General features: G+C 34.4%; 2 protein-coding genes across 3 annotated transcripts; both read right to left on the bottom strand.

Annotated features, from left to right (window-relative positions):
* Positions 1-228: 228 nt before the first annotated feature.
* LOC137709349 (cinnamoyl-CoA reductase 1) lies at positions 229-5,064 on the bottom strand. Its single transcript, XM_088688663.1, has 5 exons — positions 4,579-5,064; positions 4,137-4,291; positions 3,103-3,288; positions 2,012-2,364; positions 229-682 (listed from the first exon to the last, which is right to left on the bottom strand). The coding sequence occupies exons 1-5, from the start codon at positions 4,715-4,717 to the stop codon at positions 496-498; spliced, it is 1,020 nt and encodes a 339-aa protein (XP_088544789.1). The 5' UTR covers positions 4,718-5,064; the 3' UTR covers positions 229-495.
* A 7,556-nt stretch (positions 5,065-12,620) lies between these two features.
* Positions 12,621-23,897, bottom strand: LOC137707870 (sister chromatid cohesion protein PDS5 homolog D). 2 transcript variants are annotated; one of them, XM_068446802.2, is made up of 13 exons: positions 23,583-23,897; positions 21,796-21,999; positions 21,475-21,656; positions 19,434-19,560; positions 19,116-19,313; positions 17,693-18,745; positions 17,475-17,564; positions 15,846-15,919; positions 15,006-15,057; positions 14,712-14,792; positions 14,567-14,610; positions 13,844-13,918; positions 12,621-13,680 (listed from the first exon to the last, which is right to left on the bottom strand). In XM_068446802.2, exons 1-13 carry the CDS (start codon positions 23,685-23,687, stop codon positions 12,840-12,842), a joined length of 3,126 nt encoding a protein of 1,041 aa, XP_068302903.2. In that variant the 5' UTR covers positions 23,688-23,897; the 3' UTR covers positions 12,621-12,839. The 2 variants fall into 2 exon arrangements, with proteins under 2 accessions (XP_068302903.2, XP_068302902.2); XM_068446801.2 differs by having other exon boundaries at positions 12,621-13,689; positions 23,583-23,881.
* Between the last annotated feature and the right edge of the window lie 703 nt (positions 23,898-24,600).

Below are 24,600 nucleotides of genomic sequence, written 5' to 3'. Positions count from 1 at the left end.
ATATGAAGAGATTTTGTAGTGTACTGTGAATATAGCTCAGCACTCAAGTGTCACAAAATAAGTGAGAAAAAGTTTTTTTTTTTTTTCAAGTGCTCATCCACTTGTATAATAACACTTGATATATGAAGGTATATTCTTGATACATTAAAATTCTTTTCTTATCATGGGGACGTTTTCCTAAACTTATACCATGCAAATCTGTAATTAGTTGGAAATTACGAACAGAAGTCAGAAAATTAACTGTTTCCATAGATAAAAGATACTTTGGCTTAAGAGTCATTGACTTCATTACAAAAATTTCTTTGGTTCTCAGAATGCAGAAATGGTATTGCAAACAACATCTTTCCTGAAAACCGTGCCCTTTCCTACAAGCTAGTATTAAAAATACCATTGCAGCTTTATTATAGGGACCAAAATAAGATAAGTATTTAAACAAACAAACAAGTAAGGACTTGAACATATTCATGCTTCTTTTCTTTTTATATAATTATAAGTTTAAGATTGAATTTTAATGGAATCTTGTTCTTGTTTTGTAGGGACTGGAAGGTGGCCCTTCTCCTGCAAGCTCTTGACAGTTTCATACAGGGTATGTTTGACTGAGGTGAACTCTAACCCTAAGTCTCGTAGCTTCTGGTTAGTGAACTTGTATGGTTCTGCTCTGGGTTTCCCATTATCTTTACACCTGCAAAGTATATATTTGACATATTAATTTAATCACACAAAATAAAAAACACCAAGTAAACTAACAAAATGCAAATACATATCAGAAGAAGCTATCAATTAGTACGACGCTAATTACTCTTTTAGATATGCTCAACAAAATATACAAAAGAAGTAAACCAATGATTAGCAAATATTTATTTATTTTTATTGAAATATAGTTTAAGAACACCAATTAGTCTTCATGCAGAAGCTAGTATTATTTCCTGAATTTTTGTTGACCCACTTCATTTCCTGAAGTGGGACCTAGTAATGGTGAAATATTGGCATCGTATATATTCCTAAGATCATTGAGAGCACTAAATCATTGAACTTGCAAGGTGGCCTAACAAAGGGGATAATTTTTTGGTCAAAAGGAATTTTTATAACAAAGTTCAGAAACACAAATTACAAAGATTTCGTAGCTAAAAGCAAAAAATAAAACAGTTCCAAAAAAAATATCGGTAGAGACAGGATATATAGGTAGGTAAAGAGAGTGACATAATGCAAAGGATAATAAACACTAAAGATAATGTCAGGGTGAGGTGGAGTCTTGTAGTAGGTAGGGCTCTTTAGCTCCACAAGTATATTTATACATCACTATTTCAACTTTTTTGGTGCTCTCAATTTTCAATTTGTGGATTCTTTCGTGTAGAAATGTCAAAGCTGGTACAACTACTACTGCCCCACAGCGCAACAAATCATGCAATTAAAAGCTTACACATGTCTTCTATAATGAGGTGTCTAATCATAAAATAAATCCTAGGATTTAAAATTTAGAAGTGGAGTAATATTCATATCGACATGCGTTGGATTATATATATATATATATATATATATATATATATATAAGAGTAGCCCAACAAGTCTTACTAACAATTAAAAACCCTAAAAGTCTAAAGTTGAATGTCTATTTGTAGTATGCTCAGAAGTTACTCAAGAAAATAAAGCCTAAACATTTGTGATCTTGTATGGCCAATTCTATGGACGTCCACCCTACAGATCAATGACTTAAGAGTCGTCTACGTATGCATAAACAAAAAAATCAATGTCTTGAAATTGTCTACGTATGCATAAACAAAAAAATCAATGTCTTGAAATTGTCTAAGCATACATGGACGACTGTAATTAGCATTTCATTTTACCAAAATCTAACCAAACATCTTATCTTTATAAGAAACAAAAGTTACAAAACTAACCTAATAACAACATTAATAACAATCGTAAAAACAAGAAAATTTACTATGTATACTCAACTACTCAGTGAAAGGGTTTGTACCAAAATTGACAAGGATAACGATGTTACACTTACTTGTTGGGAATAGGGTATTCCGGGAAGAATTTTGCCAGGATTTCCACCACGTCACCCCGGTGGAGCACACTCTCAGCACAAAGATATCTGCCAGAGGCCGAGGGTGTCTCATAGACCAGAATGTGAGCCAATGCGACGTCCCTAACATGCACATAGGCCTGAACTGAATTAGCATATGTCTGGGTTGAGCCTGTCAGGTACTTGAGGATGTGAATGATGCTAGCGTTGACAGTTGGTTGCAGAAGTGGTCCTAGCACCAGCACTGGGTTCACCACCACCAAGTCCACCCCTTTCTCTTTGGCCTCAGCCCATGCTGCTTGCTCTGCCACTGCTTTCCCATAGCAGTACCAGTTCTGCAATTTAATTTTTATGTGTTAATTCATTGTTAAATTATCAAAAGTAATCTAAATTATATGTTGGGTTTTTTCTATATTGATTTTTCTTTCCAAATTGTTTCTTTTATATTGATTTTGCATGTTCAACCAAGTCTATACTTATGCATCCCAATTGACCAAAAAAAATTATTTTTAACTAGTAGATTTTTCTCCAACTTTCGATCACAACTATCATATATAGTAATTATTTTGGTAGCTTTTGTTGGATAATGATGTCGTCAATGAGAAAATGGTGACAAAAGCCAAAAAAAGGTTATAGTTACATCAAAATGATGATTAATGCGTGTTATATATATATATATATATATATATATATATAGTCACCATTTTTTTATTTATAGCATCATTGTTACTTATTTACAAAAATAGTTACTAAATAGAGTAGTTGTTGCTTCTTTTTTTATTGGGAAATTTAATGAAAAGCTACCAGTACTGTTCACTTTAACGAAAAATTATATTTTTACACTAAAAAATCAATCATGATATTATTTACTTTACATTTTATTTTGTTCTTATCGTTAAAACTCAAAGTGTTCAAACTATTTTTATTAGTTTTATTTATTTATTTATTATTTTGCAATGATTCTCTGCTGTGTTCTATCTAATATATGATAAGTATTTTATTGGTGATTTTTTTTTATTTTTTTTTTTTGGTTAATGAGAAAAGAAATTATATATAATTATGGTTCTGCTAACCTTGGTGTTCTTGCAAAATTCAAGATCACTCCAACACGACTCATCAACCACCACATTAGGACCCCTGGTGGGGTCCATGTACACCGCACCGATTGACGACGTGAAAACCACCCGTCTCACCTTGGCTTCCGCCGCTGCCTGAATCACATTCTTGGTTCCGTTCACTGCGGGCTCCACCATTTGTTCCTGTATATACATAATAGGCTAGAATGAATAGTACTATTTTTGGGATTGCATAATCATATATAATTATTTCTAAAGAAAATAAAATAGGTCAAAATTTTTCTATTTCTAGTAAAAAGTACAGTGATTCATTATACACATTGTAAAACTTAGCCTTCTTCTTCACATATTATTTGTTCAAAAAAAAAATGAAAATTGAATTTATTATTTACCAAATTTAAGATAAATATTGACATACATGCATACTTCCGTTCTTTTTTGGTCAAACATGCATGTCTTATCAAATTTTTAATATTCGGAAGTATCTACTAACATCTATTTTTGAGACTCGTATCAGACTTTTTTCTTTTTTTTTTCTTTTTTTTTTTTTTTATCTTACAAATTGAATGGTGTAGCATGACAATTAAAAAGAATACACTATTATTATGGCATTACAAATCAATAACAAAAAATGGTATTATTACTCAAGACACCATATTAACATTATACCAGCGACATGAGAAAGTGCATCATGAGAAAGTGGCAATAATAACTTCTATTAAAAAAAAATCTCAAAAAATATGAAAAAGGAAAAAAAAATCCACCAAACCAATGTCCATCAACCAAATTTTGCTTTTCTTTCTTATCTTTCTTTTGGAGGTCCACAACATCACCATCGACAAGAAGTGCCGTCTGACAGAGAATCGCACTTATAATACTTATTTTTTAAGGATCCACAAAGCAATCAATTAGGGTGGAGGGCGTTGGTGAATGGTAAAGGACTAGAAGGAAAAAGCGTGCAGATTTTCCAGGATTTTCTCAGCAACCAAACAGAAAAGCAGAAGGGAAAGTCAAGGGAAAAGAAAACTCACTGGATCATCCGTGACAGGTGATGCTGTGTGAAAAACTCCATCACAGCCGTTAATAGCTTCTTTGAGGCTCTCATAATCAAGGAGATCAGCTCTGCACAAAGTTAGTCTCTCTGCAGCTCCTTCAAGCTCTCTCAAATGAGCATTCTTTGGGTCATCTATAACCAAAACCAAAATAAGAAAACCACACAAAAAATAAAGGATAAAAGCACAAAGAACAATGACTGATGCACACGTCTTGCAACACGGATGGCATGTTACTCTGTCAAGCTCTGAATTATATCTACTGAATATTTTGAAACAAGAACTGCACGTGCAAACATAATTAAGTAACCAATAATTATAATTCGGTCTCATAACAATGTAACAACATAACATGTCGAATTATCTATGAAATTGTGAATGCAGGCCTAGAAGATGTTAATGATTTGAAATTTTGAACTACCTGGGTTTCTCAAGGTTCCTCTAACAGTGTAGCCTCTTTCGAGCAATAGCTTCACCATCCAAGAAGCAATGAAGCCTCCAGCTCCGGTGACACAAATAGTTTGGCCGTGGCCAGAAACTGACGAGCTAACGGCAGGCATCTTGGTTATTAGCTTTGTTTTCGGACGAGATACAATAAAGATTTTCTTTTTCTTTTTTGGGTTGGTGGGAGAGAAAGAGATAAGAAAAAAAGAGACGAAAAGGAAAGTTTAAAGTGTGTTTGTGATGGGGGAATGGGGAGGCACAAAACAAGAACAGCGGCTTTATAAGGAGGAGAGAGCCCACCAGACTCACCTACCGCCGGTAGAAAGGTTCGAGAGAAGAGACAGACATCCGTATGGCATTTAACCATTTGAACTATCTTACAAGTGGAACGGATCGAAGGAAAAATGTGACATGAGTAACATGACTTTTTTTCTTTCTTTCTTTAATTTGTAGAAAAAATGATATTTTAATTGGTGTTATTGGTGAGGTTTTAAATGACTGGTTTTAGAATTCTTACGTATGAATGCAATCATAGGGGTCGTAAATGACTAGTTTTAGAATTCTTACGTATGAATGCAATCATACTTTTTTTTAATATTTTATTTATGAAAAATATTAGGAGGTCACATTTTAGAACCAGTAGTCGTACTATCTAATATGGCAAGTAATGTACATGTCATGTTAATTACTATTACATACAAAGCAAATGATTTACTCTCATTGGATATTGATTGTATGCATTTGTCACATATATGCTATACTAATGTGGTAAAAAAAAAAGTGATATCCTAGCAATTACTCTTCATTTAGATAAATACATACATAATATCAAATCTTTATTATAAGTGTTAACATGACATGTAATATTACTGTCGCACATCAAGAAATTCCATAGCATGACATAGAACGTGTTATCATTTTGTTCGTAGGGAGAATTTTTCGATATCAAATTGGTTTGATGGTTTGGTTAAGTCACTTCGGATTAGGTTCTATGTTTGATTTATTCCAATTAATTTTGGTGTGCACCCAACATTAAATAGATCTGTTTTTCTTTTGTTGGAAATTATATCACCATTTATTTTAGGAAAATTTTTGAACATACATTATCTAATTCTACACTCATATTGTATTTAATTTATTTCTTTTGATTAAATATTACACCTCTTTTTTCTCAGTTGAATTTGGGCTTGCTTTTGATTTGTGGTTGGTCGCTGGATTCTATCGAGGTTGACCATGAGCAAGAAGACAGTGTGAGACAGTAGTAAGGAAACAGAAGCTAGAGAAGAGGGGAGAGGTATTGGTTTATGGACACGAAAATATATGTTTACTCTTTCATTTAAATGATTTTGACGGAGTTTTATTTATGTATTGCAAACGGTCTTTGATCACATGGATGTAATTGCCGCCGTCAAAATATCAGGGAAGTACGGATCTATTTAGCTAGAGGAAGGGGGTGATGTAATTTCTGTATTTTAAAGGACCCTCAACGGAAAACTCAATTTTAGGCTAAATTGCTAACGGTATTCACCAAAATGGTTAAATCTTAAATTTTTGCTACATAAGCTTTCTTTCAATTATCATGTAATCACGAGTTAAGCCATTTACCTTTTAATATCTCTTTAAGTCCACTTTTATCACCTAAATTACCTTCATAAGCTCAATCTAATACGTAAATTTATCTTTACATCTAATTAAAAAAAAGAATTGTTATTAGCACTTTAAAAATCTTATTTGGCACTCCAAATTTTCTATAATTAGAAAGAAAAATACACTTGTGAGGAGTGTAGAATAAGATTTTTAAAGTGCTAATAACAATTCCCTTAAAAAAATAAAAATACTAAAAATAAACACTTAAATGTCTCGAAATCATCGAAGTAATGAGAAAACGCTGAACGGTGTAGGCAAATTCCGATTCTCTCTTTCTTCCATTTAATCAACCGAGGAGTTGAAGTATTCAAAATATTTTCTTCATTTGATAAAATTTATTATTTTTCAATTGTATTGAATGTTGAAATAATTTACAAATTGCAAATCGTGAGAAAACTCGATTGGGTAAAATCATCATCTCAACACTATCATTTGAATCGTTAAATCAGATTCGACACCCAAAAAGTACACTGGGCAAAATAATGGTCGCGCTTAAGTTTTTTTTTTTTTTTTTTTTTTTTTTTTTTGTTTTGGAGAATTGGACATTGTATTCCAGGATCCAATGCCAAACAAAGATACAAAGAGGTCTACAAACTACATAAAGTACAAAACAAAACAATGGACCTGAACAGTACACACAAAAGAGTCCAAAACAAGTTTTGGGGCCCAAGACAAACACAGACAAAACTACAGAACTCCCTAGAACCTTGCAATCCCCTCCGTTGCTGGAAATGTCGAGAGCCACCATCACAATCCGTCCAGCACTCCGACCAACTAGTGCTCCAACACTACAGAACATCCACGCCCGCGCAAACCCACGCCCCGAACTACCATCAAGCAGCCACCGCCCAGAAACGAAGAATCTGATGACTCCTACTACCCATAACAACCCTCGTGTCAATACTCCCATTGAGACGTAAGTCTCATTTTGTGTCTTTGGGCTAGTTAAGTAAACTTCTTTAGAAGGAGAGATTTTGGAATGAGGATCCTCTCCAGATCCTCAAATTGTATTCGTTCATCGTACATTGTCGGAAATCATTCTAAATACTTTTATTTTAAATTAAATATGAATATTACTTGATAAAAAAAAATCGCACGATATATGATGAATCATTTTAAATACTTTTATTTTAAATTAAATATAAATAGTTCTTGACAAAAATTAGTCACACGATATATAATGAACAAAGATGATCCCCAGGATCCAGAGAGGATCATCCTGGGAGATTTTGTGCCTTTAGTTCTCAAACGTTGTCATCATGTCATCACTATATTTGATTCTTTAAAGAAGGCATTTCAAATTAGTTGTGTCATGGTGGGCCAGTTACTGAGGAAGGATCTATAGATAAAAATTTAAAAAAATAGTTTCAATTGCATATCATTTTTTATGGTAATTGTACAATAGCGTAAAATAGATAATTCACATCTAATGGTTATATTAGGTGTAAGTGAAGCAATATGGGTTCAAATAAAATTTTCCATATAACAAATCCAATCCAGTTTTCTATATTTTTGCTACTAAGATTAATTTATCCAAATCATGTGCATATGTTTCATTAATTTCTAATAAGTTTCTTCTTCTTTGTCTTTTTGAAGTGGTAATCTTCCTTTTTGGTGACTCGAACACTCTCAAATAGTCAAATACACAAGAAATAAGTACAAATACACATATGCATGATAGTCATCTGAGTTAACTTTTAGATGAAATCATTTAGAAAAATAAAAGGAGCATTGTAGGTATAGCAAAATTTTCATAATCCTTCGGTGTTTTGTTATTTTTAAAAGTCGTGAGAAAATTTAAAAATAAGTAAGCCTATAAATATTTACTAAACAGATTTAATGTTTCACATTGAAGTGACACAGTTTTTAGGAAAAAAATAATCTCAAACTGGACCTTAATAACGTGTGATTGGGTATCAACAACCACTTTGGTACTTCAATTTTTTTTTTCAAATGCTATTATTCTGAAGGGGAAATAATGGTGTAAGGTGAAATGACCTGAAATGTCAATACAAAGCGAAAGTCAATACTTTTATTTGGGGTAAAGGTAAGAGAGTCCGGACTCAACAACCATTTTTTTCCAAGACAAAGCCTCTGGAGGGAAGAATCATTGACAATAGGGGATCTCCAAAGAGACTCTTAAACCTACCTTACTTAAAGCTTCAATACTAAAAGAGTCATTATTCCTTTAATGACGACATCATGTGACATTATTTTACTGTACAAATATCAAAATTCAACCATTTATTTTTTTATATTATCATTTAAAGTTATCTTTAGAAAAATTAATTAAAATTGGAGACTGTTAAACAATCCATATGTGTGGAATAAATTGGTGACCACTATAACCCATAACATCTTCATAATCAACTTTCAACTTGCTTGATTCATCTGGATGATTAAATAATTTTCTAATCGAATAAAATTCCCCAGTTTTAATGATGATTTTTAGATGATGACAAAAAAAATGAACAATTTGCATTATCACGTTTTTACGATTACATAATGTCATATCAATCATGTAAAAAATAATGACTTCTTACATGTAAAAGTCAAAGTCATATCCATCATATCCATGCTAAACCACCAAGTTCTCAAAGCTACTTTTAAAGCATCCTCCGCATATTGTACTGGGAAATTTTACAGTACTCCTACATAAAAAGTATTTGTGAATGCTCAAATAAACTACAAAATCTCTCTAATTCTCTCGAATTTCTTAACTTTTAAAATTCTTTAAAATTAATTCCTAATTAAATACATCTGGAATGTTATAAATTCTTTAAAATCTTAATTGAATACACCCGGATTTCTAAGGATTTTAATAAACTATCTTAAAATCTTGATTGAGTACCCTTTAAATTTAAGAGAATTACTTAAAATTCTGATTGAATACCCCTATATTTATTAATAAAATTAAAATCCTTCAAATTCCCAATTGAAGACACTATAATGTTTGAACTACAAGCCACTTAATACTATGATCTACCGGTATTCTTCTTCATTTATAAGTGAGAGGTCTTAAGAATTCTTGTCAAAGACGAAATCGAATCAAATTATTATGGCTCACACATATCTCACCCTTTGCAAATAACATATGTTCACCACTTAAACTTCATAATCACAACCGTCAATTTCTTATTCTTTATTTGAAGATCTCACCTATCCAAAAATCATTTAGAATCGAAGATCATTTGGTCATCCAAATGTATGGACTAAATGAGTGGTTCATCATGAATATGTCATTTGGTACTCATATCGTCGTTGGTTTGTTTCGTACATTTGGATGCATAAATAATCTTTGATTCAAATGACCGTTAGTAGGGACCTTCAAATGAAGATTAAGAAATTGAACATTTTCGATTAGTGAATTTATATGGTGAAAATACGTTATTCGCAAATAGGTAAGATATGTGCACTCTCCTAGAAAGGGATGCAAGTATTATCATATAGTTAATAACACAAATGACATTGTTATTACTGTAACAAAATTAGTGTTTACATTGTAGACATCCTATTACACTGTTAAAATAAGTTGTTACATGTCAAGGTAAGTGCATTATAAAATTATCATTCGAAGTAAAGGGTACCCATACTCTTTATCTTTATATATAAAGCCAACAACCCCTTTTGAGGTCACAAGCTTCACCAAATTTTTTTGGACAGAAATGCCCCCAAAACAAATAATTTCAAAAGCAACCCAAAATAATGCAGGGGTATTTTCATCATTTTAATAGTGTTTTTTAATAATTAATTCTTTTTGTACAATTTTTTTTAATTAGTACCTCATAATAGACTAGCAATAATGTAATTCAATAAGTTGTTCATTAAATATTATTTTCTCTATTTTTAAACACGATCAAAACATCTTAAGAGACGTGTAATGACGGTTATAAAAAATGTCTTTCGCACGTGCATAATAATGTAATTAAATTAGTTGTCAAATGATTGGTTTTTTTTTTTTTTTTTGAATAAACGATATTATCTACACTGAGGGAGGGTGTGCTTAGCCTCATAATAAACTAGCAATAATGTGATTCAATCAGTTATTTATTAAATATTATTTTCTCTATTCTTAATGTAAATTCAATAGAATGTAGATGGAAATTGAAAGACCAATTTTATTATATGAACTTAGCTGCTTTGATTGGTTTGTGAGGGTTTTTTTTTTTTCTAGTATGATCTAAGATTATTCATTTACTTCAAATATTTGACTTTTCTTTTGTCAATTCACGCATATAAATACATTTAAAACATATAAGTCATACGTAGCATGCCGTAATTTAAAAAATATATTCTGCACGCGCATGAGCGCGTGCATGAAGGCTAGTTTATTTTAAGGGTGTCATAGACTAACCCACAAGATATTAGCTTTCAAAATGCCAAAACACCTAACTATAAACTCTCACCAACCTCCATGTCTTTGTCTAGGCGCGTGCATGAAGGTTAATTTATTTTAAGGGTGCCGTAGACTAACCCACAAGATATTAGCTTTCAAAATGTCAAAATACCTAACTATAAACTCTCACCAACCTCCATGTCTATCTTTGTCAATTGCGTGCCATGAAGACATGATAACAATTAACAAGGATGTACTACCACCAAAAGAGGATTAACGCATATATTTCATTCTTCTAACTAAAGCTTCTACCCATTATTTTTTTTTTAACAAACAATATTATTTAAGGGAATGAGCTTGACCTTACAATGGACTAGTGACTAGTAATAATATGGTTCAAATCTTCTTTTGGCGAGGATTGAATCTAAAACCTCTCACTTACAATTAAAAAGGAATACCACTGAACTATAGAATATCATTAGACTGTAGTACTAAATGATTATATGACATCCTAGGTTATACTATACACACCACAAGCGTCCAATCCAACCAAGAAACTTCAAGACCTTAAATCATTATATTATAGGGGATAGATCCGTGATATGATATTTTTTACACAGATTTTAAACCATTACATTATCCCTTATCAATAGTTAAGATTTAACCTAATATGCCAATTAATTTGACTTTTTAGAAATTAAATATTTATTGGAAATAAAAACATGAAACCTTTTTTAATTATGACTCTGATTTTCTCTCCTAATCCCATTAACTTTCCATTTTTACCCTGTTCTTTTCTCTTGGTCTTCACCAACAATCTCTTCTGTTCTCTATTTTTATTGAAAAGTAACCACAGCTTTAAGTTCAAACTTCATACAGTGCTGACAAAAAAAAAACTTCCATCTCTCTTCTCTATCCATCCTCACTTGAGATAATTTTTTGGTTCTGCTAATCAAAATTTTAAGAGGAAATTGTAGCAATGACATCTCAACTTTAACCCAATTGGAGTAATGGTTACTCAACTAAAATTTGTAACCATTGGTTCCTTAACTCATCAAAACGTGCAGATATGGTTATTTTCGTTAATTTCGTCAGAACTTCCATCAAAATGAGTCACGTATCATGCACGTGAGGCTGAATCAAAGGGCAAATGCAAAACAATCTTATGGAGTTCACATGTGGGGTTTCTAGCAATTAAAATCCCAGATTCCAGTAATCCAATAAGCTAAACAAAGTTCAAGATAAAAAAATTGTGCAAACTTGCATTATCCAACAAATTGTTCATACATGAAACATGTATGTAAACAGAGACTCGATTTAATAAGAATTTGAAGTCAGGACTGTTGCTTCGCTGCCCATCGCGCAATGTGGCTTCGTGATTTGGACTCTTCATTTTTCCAAGTTCACTTTAGTATCATTCCTGCAAAATAATAACCAAATCGAAAATCATTGGTAAAGTTCATCTCACGCCATAGTGTTTTATTGAAAGGCTGTATCACTTGATTGTGATCATTGTTTGTGATCATTCAACAAGGACCTAAAAGATAGACACATCATGAGACCAGATTACATAGAATTGGAGAGAGAGAGAGAGAGAGAGAGAGAGAGGAATACCTGGTAGGATGGTATTGGAAAAATGAACCGAGATACAGACCTCACTTAAGTCTACCAAATGCTGAGTACGGTTTGAGCTCAGACAAATAAAAATAACGCCACACAGTCCTGCATTTTCTATTGAATCGGACCAACCATCTAGTCCAAGGTAATGCCAGGCACAGGACAGCCTAGCCCCACCCTTTAATAATTCCATCAAATGTGCCAAGATTGCATAGTATGGGCAAAAACTCTTTTCGTTTTTTGCTTTTAGTATAACTTGATTATTATGGCACATTCTTTCCTACGAGTATGTATTTCTGCGCACGCGCGAGAGAGAGAGAGAGAGAGAGAGAGAGAGAGAGAGAGAGAGAGAGAGAGTATACATATGAAATCGTACAGTTCTCATGTCCAAAGGAAAAACCCATAAATGGTGATGGGAATGAATCTAAGAGAGCGCGAATAGCCCTTCTGCAACGGTTTATATATTACTTCATATAAAACCTACATCAAATGGAAAAACCACTGTCTGGGTGCATGTTATTGTGTATACAAAAGAAACAAAACAGAGACTAACCGACATTTTCGTTACTAGAGCTAAAATCATGCACTTTTGAGCTTGCCCATCAATCGCTACCTGTCATCTCTATACGCACTTTAGTCTAACTAACGTTAAGTGATCTTGCGTTCTCTGCACCCTTGCCCAATTCCATCAGTTCTTTGAAGCATTCCCTACCAGAAGGTTCAATATCGACTTTTGGACTCTCTCCCTTCGATAAGGTCATAGTCTCCGGTGTGAGCTGTGCAGAGTCAATACCAGTCTTCATACCAGCCTCCAATTCACCAGCATACATTTGGCCATTATCCTTCAATCCGGCATTTTCCTTGGCTTGACCCCCCTCTCGTTCATCAATAACTTTATGGTCACCTACTGCAGCAGAGTCAATACCAGCCTTCATATCTGCCTTCGATTTACCAGCAGACATTTGGCCATTATCCTTCAATCCATCATTTTCCATGGCTTGATCCCCTTCACGTTCATCAATAACCTTATGCTCACCTACTGTGGCAGAGTCAATACCAGTCTTCATATTGGCCTGCACTGCACCAGCAGATATTTGGCCATTATCCTTCAATCCGTCATTTTCCTTGGCTTGCTCACCTTCACATTCATCAATAACTTTATGCTCACCTACTGTGGCAGAGTCAATACCAGTTTTCATATTGACCTCCAATTTACCAACAGATATTTGGCCATTATCCTTTACTCCGTCATTTTCCTTGGCTTGATCATCCTCACGTTCATCAATAACTTTATGCTCGCCTACTGTTGCAGAGCCAATACCAGTCTTCATATTTGCCTCCAATTTACCAGCGGATATTTGGCCATCATCCTTCAATCCGTCATTTTCCTTGGTTTGATCACCGTCACATTCATCAGTAACTTTATGCCCACCTAGTACAAAACAGTCTGCAGATTTGCTTCCAGCTGAGACTCCACGTCTAGATATCCTTCAAATGAAATTTCAGTTAGGGACCAAAAGAAATAACAGTTCAAGACAATCTGAAAGCAACCAACTCTCTGCGCAAGATTGTTGATTGGATACTCATGTGGCATCCTCAAGTCAAGAGCAGGTCTAAGAGTAGGTGAAAGAGGAAAACCAACCTTTTTGAGGACAGACCGGTGTTTGTTTGTTTTGATGGCCCTGATTTTGGTTTCTGTTTTCTCTTTTGTGGTAGTCTGATCAAGATGCACAACCGAATCATTAATAAGATTAGAGAGGCATGTACATGGAAGCAGCCACAATGTGCTAGGCGAGGTAAATACGATATCAACCATTCGGTGTGAAGAATGACTTATGAGCAATCTAAGCTATACTCTGCATAAAATCTTTGACTGTATTGAATTAAGGTTGTGGTTACTTATTTTCCACTGCTAGGGTACTTTTGAAAGCCTATTGCATTGATCCTTTGGTTTGAAAACTCAATCCGTAAGTAATATGAAATTGCATCTGTATTATTAGGTTAACCACTAAAAGAAGCAAAACTTATATGGAAAAAAAAAAATTATAGTGAAAATACATTCAAAACTCTTATTCAGGGAGCTCATTACTGTCATATAATTGTGACAAATACTCAAGAAAAACTTTTTCTGTGTTGTCGTGCAAAAATGCAAAGGACATCCAAGGTTTGTCCAGAACACGATGAGAATTTCAGGAGTAATGATGACAAGAAAGATTGGTTGTGCTTCCCCTAATTGTCTAAAGCGGCCAGAGAGAATCGGTTTTGCAAACACCAGTTTAACCATAAAAGACAGACACTTGTCAGAGGCACAAGAGAGTGAATTTTCTATGAAGTTAACTGATATTATTTAGGGAATAATACTTACGTATCAGAAGCAGCAGAAGGCTTTAGCAGATTCTCCAATTCGACCTGTTGAAGAAAAAGAAAAGTTACGCAGGATAGGGAATAATAACACCAATGATTAAAATATGAATAACAAAAAAAAGTGCAATTTAAGGCACAACACATACGTCTGGCAAATCATCTCCAATCAGTTTCCAGCGCTGCTTTTTGAGGTTCAGGTTTTCTTCATCCCCATCAGCATACAACACCTGTGCAAGAAGTCAAACAGAAAAAAGTTATGTATCATGCTAAGAAAATTATGAAATGAACCGTAACTGTCGGGCTAGATGACCAAGGAGATCATGTCTATAACTCAAGGACTCTAGTAGTGGAAGATCTTCGATCTAACATTTCATCTTTGTGATACGCAAAAGAAGACAGACAATATAGCATGAAGGCCAAAGACCATAAATCCAACTCACCAAGTGTTTCTTTTTGGCAGGGTCGTAAGAAGAAACAACACCTTCATAAAACCTGCAGAGAGAAATTTCATGCAAGAAAATAATCATTTGGGGTTTAAAACTCCAGCGTCACAGACTTAGTGGGGTCATATAAAAAAGCATTGAAAAATCGCATGAAGAATAAAGCATTAACCCAAGAGGGATTTGACTCTTCTGGCAGTTTGGGAAGCCAAAAATTTCACCCATGGGGTATCTACTGAAGGGATCATAAGCAGAAACAAAATAACACATCAAAACCTCCTGCAAGTCATGGTCAAGTTACTGACTTCTTGCGTTGGATCAAGAACAGAGATATGAATTCCACAGCAAACAATACAAATCCAAAATTCAGTGCCAAAGAATCACATTCATCATTTTTTGAACCCCAAAATGTCCTGTTTTATGACATACTATATCAACCTTCTCCGTCATATGAGATAGACCTGACCCAGGAATGAAGAAACAAAACCCATTTACAATAATTTCAATATTGACAAATCCTAACCAAGGTTTTGCAAAACCCTAACCAGATTCTGTACAAAATTACAAACAAAATGGCAAGTCCCCTCTTGAGCGAAGCATACCCAATTATAATATCCACAAGCATATTCATCAGTGTCCACTCGAATCCACTGAAAGTCATGGAGCCTTTTTATTATAGCAAAATGTTATTTGATAATGTTTCCAAGTCCTAAAGGCATTAGTGATCAATAAAACCTAGCAAACATAGAAACATGAAAACAACTGACGGTATAAGGTGAAAGTAAATATTGACTAACTACAAATAGAATGTCATTTTATCATCAGTTCTGCAATACTCACTTTTTGTCCTGTGGCCACCAAACCTTTATTCTTCTGTCAACCAACCGTTCACCGAGATCAGGCATTTGAGAGGCCTAAATTGGAAAAGTTGAATTTACAAAAACAAAAAATTATTAAATATACCAATAAATGAATAGATAAAGGGGGATGTGTGAGCTTAGAAGTTAGAAGAAACTGAAATTTGTTACCTGGAAGCATGTTCTTAAAACAATACATTCAAATTAGTAAGGATCTGTAATAGCTAACAGAAAATACCTGCCTAGCATGCTGCATACTTGACTAAATACATCAGGGGGGGAAATGGACATTTGGTATTCAGGAAAGCATCCACCAAACTTAGTTTAAGAGTAAATGAAGTAAGAAACATATTTATTTCTGTCTTTTGGTTGCATTAGCCCACCCCAAGGGCTTAAACAAGCACATATTGATTGTGCATTTTCACGATAATGGGAAGGTGATTATTCCCATATAGTAGGACACAATACTTTGACCACTTACATAAAAATAATAATAAAGGTGACAGACTTGTTGGTGTTTTTCCACGTATAGTGCTGATAGATTAGTAAAAGGTTAAACTTATTGAAAAGAATGTGTAACAAATCATGCAAAAAGAGATGTAAACTAATACATATTGGCACAAAAATAACTGCAGAAAGCATGTATAAGCATAAAGGTTTTTCCACAAATGAACACCACGGTTCCAAATCCAATGCACTCTCCTTAATATCTTTACTTCTCCAGTTAGAACTTATTCTAGTGTAACTATAAACTATAAAGAGAGATACATGTTAACTTTGGAGGATTCCCAAGTTCAAAAAGTACACCATAGTACCAAATCCAATGTGAGCTCCTTAAGATATTAAATCTCCAGTTGAAAATTGAAATCTGCAGAGACTACCCATACCTCACTGTTTCTGCTCTATTAACTAAGGCCCGTTAAAGAAGTAAGAAACGAGGAAAAATATTATAAGACCGCAATACATTACTAAAATGCATTGGCCTTGCTACTAGTTTAATACTTTCCTTATCATCAAGGGAAAGAAAGCATGAATTATCAATTTTAATGCCACTACTTAACTCAAATACACCTGATTTCAGAACTTTGTTGTTGGACTGAATATTCTAATGTACAAAGACCAAACTGAACAAAAACAGCATTTTTTTTTTCTTTTTCCATATCTTCTGACAAAAAGCAGAGGCATGGAAAGAGATATTGAGAACCTTTTACATATTAGTCACTGAGATTTTACTCAGGTTATATCTTTTGTAATCCAATAACAGTGTTAATAGTACTGTTCATTTGCACTGCTTCATCTACAAGACAATGCTAAAAGGGCCATTTAGATTGAAATAAAAAAGTTGGGGCCAATAAAGTATACAGCCAACCTAATGTTGTTCATCTACACCTTTTAATTAATATTACTCAAACAATGGTCCAAAGTGACAAAGTGAGGATAATGGTTGAGTTGAATGACCAAAAATATATTAAAAAAATAAAATAAAAACAAACAAACAAACAATACCAAAGGTATACCTTTTGTTCAAAAGAGAAAAAAATTGTAAGTATGATTTAGCACCAAAGTATAACTAAGCATACTTTAAATTGCAAATGAAGTTTAGAATCCTTACCTCTTCCTTTTCAATGATACGCTTCCTCTTGAGAACCACTTTAGGGGTTCCTTCATTATCTTCATTCATTTTTTTTGCAGACTCAGAAATCTTTTGCAGAAGTGGATAATTTCATATGGGAGACCCAGCCAAATATAGAAGAAAATTAAAAGTCATTACTGGTGACAACTTAAAATTTCAATATCTATTTATTTTTGCATCATTGTCAGAGAAAGTACCTTGCTACCAGACGCTTCAGCACTCTCCTTTTGAGAAGCATAATTCCCCCTACTTTTCTTAATACGATGATGGACAGATGATGGATCAGTGGTACTCTTCGTTTCAACATCTAAAGACGACTGTTGTTGTGATGCTTTATCAGGATCACTAGGAACTTCAGATTCCTTATCTGTGACCACATTTACAGAAGAACGAATGCAGCCCTCATTTGATTTTTCAGCAAGTCTAACATCTCTAAGCTGCTCCCGTAGTTTTTCTCCTATGTTAACAGTCCCCTTATATTTCTTTCTCAGCTTGGGCTTTTCTTCTTGAGGAGTTCTCTCCTCAATTTGAGCAATTGAGAGCTCTTGCTTCACAGCTGAAAGGGAACTAGGATCAGCAGCATGGTCTGCTACATCTTTCTTCTTCAGTCGGCGCCTTATGTGTTGGGATCCACCAAGAGGGTTGTTCGGAAGAAAAAGAGAAGCTCCTACATCCCTTTCAGTTTTAGGTTTGGAACCAGGTGGCTCCCTCACATTTTTAAGCATCAAGGGCACATCAGCCTTTGCATGAAGAAGATCATTTGTAGGTGAAGGATTAGACACCTTGTAATCAGACTTACCGCTGGCAGATGGTTTTTGAGTTTTTCTCCCACTACTAATCCAAGAATGGTCATAGCCTTCCGCTGGGTTCATTAAAGAATTTGGCTTCCTGCCTCTCTTTTTTGGGGCTGAGGATGGCTCAATTTCTGATTTAACAGCGTTCAGAGAGAGTGAATTGTTGGGTTGAGCATTGTCATATCCTTCTTCTGAACCCTTCAAAGATTTTGATTTCTGACCTCTCTTCTTGGGAGCCGAGCATGGCTCAGTTGCTGATTTGATAGCTTCTGAAGAGGAGTTGTCTGGTTTAGCACTATCTCTTGAATCAACAACCTTGGAGGGTTTAGTACGATGGCAATGCTGTAATCTTGCAGTAGAATTTTTATGTCTGATGTGTTCATCCTCAGTAGAAGCGGCTACAGTCTTTTCAACTTCTCTGGGACAAACAGCAATGGCCTTGGGCCCCTCGGTCACCTGGATAATGAAGAAGTTTTTTTTATTGATGAGTGTAAGTTTCAAATGAAAAAGGAAAAAGAAAGGAAAACAAAGAGGAGAGGAATGGACATAACAGTAAATATACATGAACAAATCATTCAGTACTTCCTAATTCACATACAAGCACACATGCACAAAGACTTATGTCATAACTCATAAGCTAGATCATACAACTTTCCTCCCAATAACTTTTCCTGACATGCCATGTAATATAAGCAAAGCAGTGTCATTCCAATTTCTCTAACAATCTCTATATAGAAAGTAGCATAACAGTAAATATATATATATATATATATATGTATGTATGTATGAACACATCAAGTCTGACAATATCACCAGTTTGGCTTACCAGAATCTTCACAGAATCATTAACATGATCATGTTTGACAGCTTGACATCCATTTTGGCATATAGAAGCCACTATTTGAGCATAATCATCCAAAGCAGTGTCCATGGACTTCACTGCTTCCACTAGATAAGGTTTAAGCTTAGCTGAAGAATTGTCTATAACCTTCTCCCCCAATTTCCATGAAAAAGGTGAAACAGTCTGAAAAAGTAACAGGCATCTTAAGTGAAGAAACAGAATGATTTATAACAATTTAATAATAATTATTCATAAAAAAGAACAGAACAAAACAAAAAAAGATGTAAAGGAGAAGATTATGACCTGATTTTCCTTTCTAACACTGGATAGAAGAGCTTTGACAAGATCCACAGGAATTTCTTCACTTTCATCTAAAACCATGGTCATAATAGTTTCCATGGCTGAAAATACAGAATGTGGATGATTGGACCTTAACATTAATCAAGTAGAAGCCATAAGTTGTAAATCATTTGAAAGAAATACATGAACTACTGTATTTGAGATAGTAGACAAATCTTCAAGTTGTCATTAAAATCAAAACACACCACGCACAGAGAGATTGTCTATTTTATAACTTACTTTTTATATGAATAATTCTACAGAAAATAAATAGCATGAACACCACAGATACAATGATTGTCTATTGTATAACTCCATACACCTTCTCTGTCATTAGAAGTAAACAAAGAAGACCCTGTTTCTTTCCTCCACAATCATGTCTTCTGAGAAAAGATTCAATTGAGAATGCTCAGCATAGTTATTTTAACTTTTCCCTTTCACTTCGAAAATTTGGTGTAGATTCCATGTGTTTTGGTGGTGACGGTTTGACCTAAAAACTGCTAATCTTTGCTAGCAGGTTTGGGTTGAGGGACACAAGAAGGCTATGGAACAAAGTTCAGTTTCGGGCTCTTTGGGCTTCTGTCTCTAATGATTTTAGGCTTATCTCTTTCTCTTATATTTGGTGGGACTGGAAGTTTGTGGTGCTGTAGTCCTTTTAGCCTGTTTGGATTTTTAAGCTGGTTCTGTTTCTCTCCTGCTTTCTTTTCTTTTAGTGGTCTTCTAGACCACTTTCTTTTGCCCTTTGTTTTTTACACTATTCTAAAAATCCCTGTCTAGCGCCGCCTAGGCGTTAGGCAGCTGGCCACCGTCCCGATTAATGCTTAGGTGTTTGAAAATTAAGAAAGGGCACATAGACCTGCTAAGGCGCCCGCCTAGACCGCCTAGGCACCCGCCTAGCCTGCCCAGACCCTCCTAGGTTGCAACTCACTTAGGCAGAAAATAGGTAACTTTCATTTTGCATTTTATTTTTTTCAATAAATTGTAAGAGACTTGTCGAATACTTAAATCAGCACACATTATATGCTTGTTCCCCATGTTTTCATTATGTTCCAATAGTTCATAATATATGTGTCATTCTAGTTTGTAGTTTATGATGAAATTTTATATATTTTAAGTATAAACATACACTTATTTATATGAAATATAATGGATTTAGTTAAATCCGCCTAGTCCGCCTAGGCGCCTAGGCGCTAGGCCTCAGCTCGCCGCCCGACTAGCGCCTAGCGTCTTTTAGAACCTTGGTTTTTTAGTCAAATGAGAGTAAAAGTTCAAAATGGATCTTTGAGAGCAGAAAGTATCTACAAGAGAAACTGTGAAGATGATGATCTGATGAGGAAAATTGTCTAAATTCATTACGCAAATGAAACTATGAATAAATTTTCCAGTGTTTTTTTTGTTATTCCCTCTTCTTGGAGTGCAGATAGGAAACCCTACAAATCTCTGGCTCAAGATCAGTGCAGACCATACAATCTGAAGAAACTCATCAATAATTTCTAGGTGCATAAAACATACAGTTTTACCTCGCTAACTCTGATTAGCGAACTGTGGTTTGAAGGAAAACATGCCCAGTATTAACGTGAAAATTCTGCCCCACTTCAGAATAGCATGCTCTTGATACAGACAATAAAAGACAAGAAACCTCTAGGAATCAACTTGAAATAACAAAAATAAAAAACCCTACTATTCCATGCAAACAATTGCCTAACTATTAATAAGAAGTGGAGCAGTACAGTTTTTCTCATGCCATTCACGATATATAAATATGTGACACGAAAATTCCTATGCTTCCATATCAAAATACCAGATAATATTACAGAAGTTTCTGGTAGTTGTATATATCTAATATATATATATTAAAGCTCATTATATGAGAGAAAACTTCACTTACCAAAAATGAAAGTTTACAACAAATTTCATTTCTCAATTCAACCACAATTCACATTCCAGCAAAGCATCATCAGAAGTCAATAAGTAACATCATAAACAGCATGAATAAAGCTCTTACTGGGTTAATTTAAGGAAATGTTGACACATCTTCAGAATTAATGCACTGCAACCAAGGTCCAGCATCAGCAAGCTTGACCTGACCTTTGCCACAATATGAAGAATGGAAACTGCCTTTCTATAAAAGGGACTGGAAACATACGACAGTTTCTCAAAAGCTGCTACAGTCAGCTGAAAGATTTCCTGTTCAACCAATAAATGGAAAATGAAGTCCTAAGAGCCCATAAAATTAAAATATATTCATTGGAGGATGCAAGATGTAGAACTTCAAAATGATTAACGATTACTTTAGATCGTAGACAATTTACTAGAGCAACAATACCTTCATCCATTCATCATTGTATGGAGGAACCGGTGCTGTTATTCTCGTAAGCTCAGTAATGCAAGAAGCAACATATATCTTCACATCCATATCTGAGTGCCTAAACAGCTCATCAGAAATTAATGCCTTCATTATCGGTAGGAGTGCATCTTGCATGGACCTGTGTGGTGCTTGCTCAACATTTGACAACAAACCCTCAGCTTCCTAAAATACAAAAAAAAAAAAAAAAAAAAAACAGAGGATCTCAGGTTTTCGCAATTTGAAAAGCCATAAAGAAAAAACAAAAATACATGAGATAGGTATAACGAACAAAACAACTAAATGAGGACAAATCATAAATAGATTTATGCATATCATCAAGACAGAACAATTAACCACTGCATTTGTAATTATCTAGTTAAATCTGTGAAAGAGCAAGGTGGACTAGACATGCTTGAAGCACCACAAGAATCAGCAATATCACTATAGTAAAGTTCTTAGGTACGAGCCGTTAACCATGTAAAGCAGCCACTTCCATCTTCCAGTTCTCACTGGCTAAATCTTCTAGAGAAGATAGGCTTCCAAGAAATAAGCCATATGTGAGCAATATGATTTAGTGCAGACAGAATACTAAGGAGTAATAAACCAACTGAATGGCATCGAAGATCAACTTTATCTAATTTAAGAAAATGATCATCTCAAGCCTTACTTGTCAGAAGTAGAGAAAAAGTGTATATCAAGTTCAAAACAGGCTAAACCCCTCTCACATGCAAGCCAGTCCAAAAAAGGGCAGCCTACTGTGACTGTTTCTAGGGAGACAGTTTTCACAACTTGAACCCGAGAACCACTAGGTTGCTTGGGCAAGCCAAATTGCTGCTCTAAGATAAGCACTCAATGAAGGTGAGTCTAATAACCCAAAATATGTAGGGCCTTGTGAAACTAAAGAGACTAAAAAGAAAAACCACAGATAATCATGCTTAAGACCAGACGAACAAACAGGCTCTAACAATGAGGAAAGATCATCAATAAGTTTAAACCTTTGGAAATGTACCATCATCAAGTAAACAAGCATGTCTTTGCAATTGGACCTATCAATATCTAAGTATGATTTTATTTAGGCATCACGCAGATTATCAAATCTGAACAGAATTGCTGAGGAGGTACTTATTGGAAGTGTATAGAAATCATTAATTTACTTATTATGAATTTGCGTAACGTCATAGAAGGTTAAACAACCTACACCGCCACGCATGCACACACACGCAACATCTTTTAACAAGCAACAGTATACATTCATTATCTTTTGATAAGCAACAATGTGAATCAAATATTCAAATATGAAAAATCATAGGCAACAAGAAATTGGGAAATAAAAGTCATCTGTTCATTTAAAACACAATAGTGACTGAAGCAAACAAACATCAACAAGAAACCGAAACCACATCAAAAGGCCAATTTTTTGGTTAAAATTGGGCAAAAATAAGCCCCCATTTAAGCCCGACTCTAAAGAATTCAGAAAATGATGATCAACCCATCTCAAGCCATCACTCATTTGTATTCTAACGTTTTCAATTAGCCCAAAAGAAACCCAAATACACACACAGAAACCTATAAAACACCAACAGTCAGTGATTCAACAAAATGATGATCAACCCACTTCAGCATTCTCATGAATTCATCCAACCCAACAAAGAAAATTAGCTCAGTAAACATGTATATGACCATATGTGTGTATCTATCTGTGTGTGTTGTCTAAGCAGTAAAATACAACAGAGAGAGAGAGAGAGAGAGGGTATAGGGGGCATTACACCAAGGAATTTGAGAAGCTCCTCGGTAGCGGAAGGAGGGTTGAGGAGAATATTTCCAGCCTCCTTGAGCTGCTCCTCCAGCTCTTTCTCAGAGGAACAAGACATTTCAACAACCACCCAGAAAACAAAGCAGCCAAGTTTTAGGGATTTAAGCCCGAGTGTTGGGTACGCTACTCTCTCTCTCTCTCTCTCTCCAGTTAGTATACTGGGTTTTTTCGGTTATGCCTCGCACGCCATCAAAATCCCATCTTTTGTGCACATTGGCGCTTTCGTTCTCGAACGCTGGCCTAAAATAAGAGAAATGATTTTGATACCGTTTTTTTAGCTTTTTACACACTTTTGTTTTATTTTAACGGTTGATTTTGTTTGATTTATTCAATGGGATGGATAACAATAAAAGAGCGGGTGAGACGAGGTGTGAAAATCAAATTGGTCAAATTACAAGTTTGCCCTTGTAATATTTGAATTTGGAGGGTAATGGTATGATTTTGATGGTATTGTATTGGCTAATAAAGTCATTGTGGCACCAATTTTAGGTGAAATGCCATATGTTCTTAGATACGGTCATTAAAAACTGTATCCTGGTTGGAGACATAGAATTAGGACAAGTTTGATGAATTTTCTAGAATTTCTATTCTCATAAACCATGAAAATGCAAGATTGCCCTTTTTATATAGAAAAACAAATTATTAAAACAAAAAAATCTCTTGTACAACCGTTGTTATTACAATCGAAAATAAAAGCATTTCTAATACAACGTTTTTAAACTTAAGTCACCCTTTTAAACTTAATTCAATTAATTATTTCCTCCAACTAAGTAATCTAAGTAATTAATTCGTAATACCTTAATTCAAGAATACGGTCAGCGATCAATTAGTAACCATATCGATAAGAGACAAAAATTAGCGTTTAACAAAAAAAGAGAAATAGTAACTATATCGATAAGAGACAATGAGATGACTTAAACTCTTTTAATTGTTTTAACGGATTTAAACCCCTATTTAGGGACTCTTAAATT

The sequence above is a fragment of the Pyrus communis genome, chromosome 17 (genome assembly GCF_041283825.1).
Source record: "Pyrus communis isolate YQ-2024b chromosome 17, ASM4128382v1, whole genome shotgun sequence".
NCBI lineage: Eukaryota > Viridiplantae > Streptophyta > Magnoliopsida > Rosales > Rosaceae > Pyrus > Pyrus communis.
The sequence above is the reverse complement of the archived record's forward strand: the minus strand, read 5'-3'. Positions and strand labels throughout refer to the sequence as shown.

Bases quoted from the DNA above. Each gene is read 5' to 3' on its own strand.
- LOC137709349 (XM_088688663.1), bottom strand. From the start codon at position 4,717: ATGCCTGCCGTTAGCTCGTCAGTTTCTGGCCACGGCCAAACTATTTGT. The intron at 4,292-4,578 runs GTAGTTCAAAAT...TTTTGGTTATAG, and splicing joins AGGAACCTTGAGAAACCCAG to ATGACCCAAAGAATGCTCAT. The intron at 3,289-4,136 runs GTGAGTTTTCTT...ATGTATATACAG, and splicing joins CACCTGTCACGGATGATCCA to GAACAAATGGTGGAGCCCGC.
- LOC137707870 (XM_068446801.2), bottom strand. From the start codon at position 23,687: ATGTCTTGTTCCTCTGAGAAAGAGCTGGAGGAGCAGCTCAAGGAGGCT. The intron at 15,920-17,474 runs GTAAGGATTCTA...TTTCCAATTTAG, and splicing joins GTATCATTGAAAAGGAAGAG to GCCTCTCAAATGCCTGATCT. The intron at 15,058-15,845 runs GTGAGTATTGCA...TTCTCTCTGCAG, and splicing joins TGGTGGCCACAGGACAAAAA to GTTTTATGAAGGTGTTGTTT.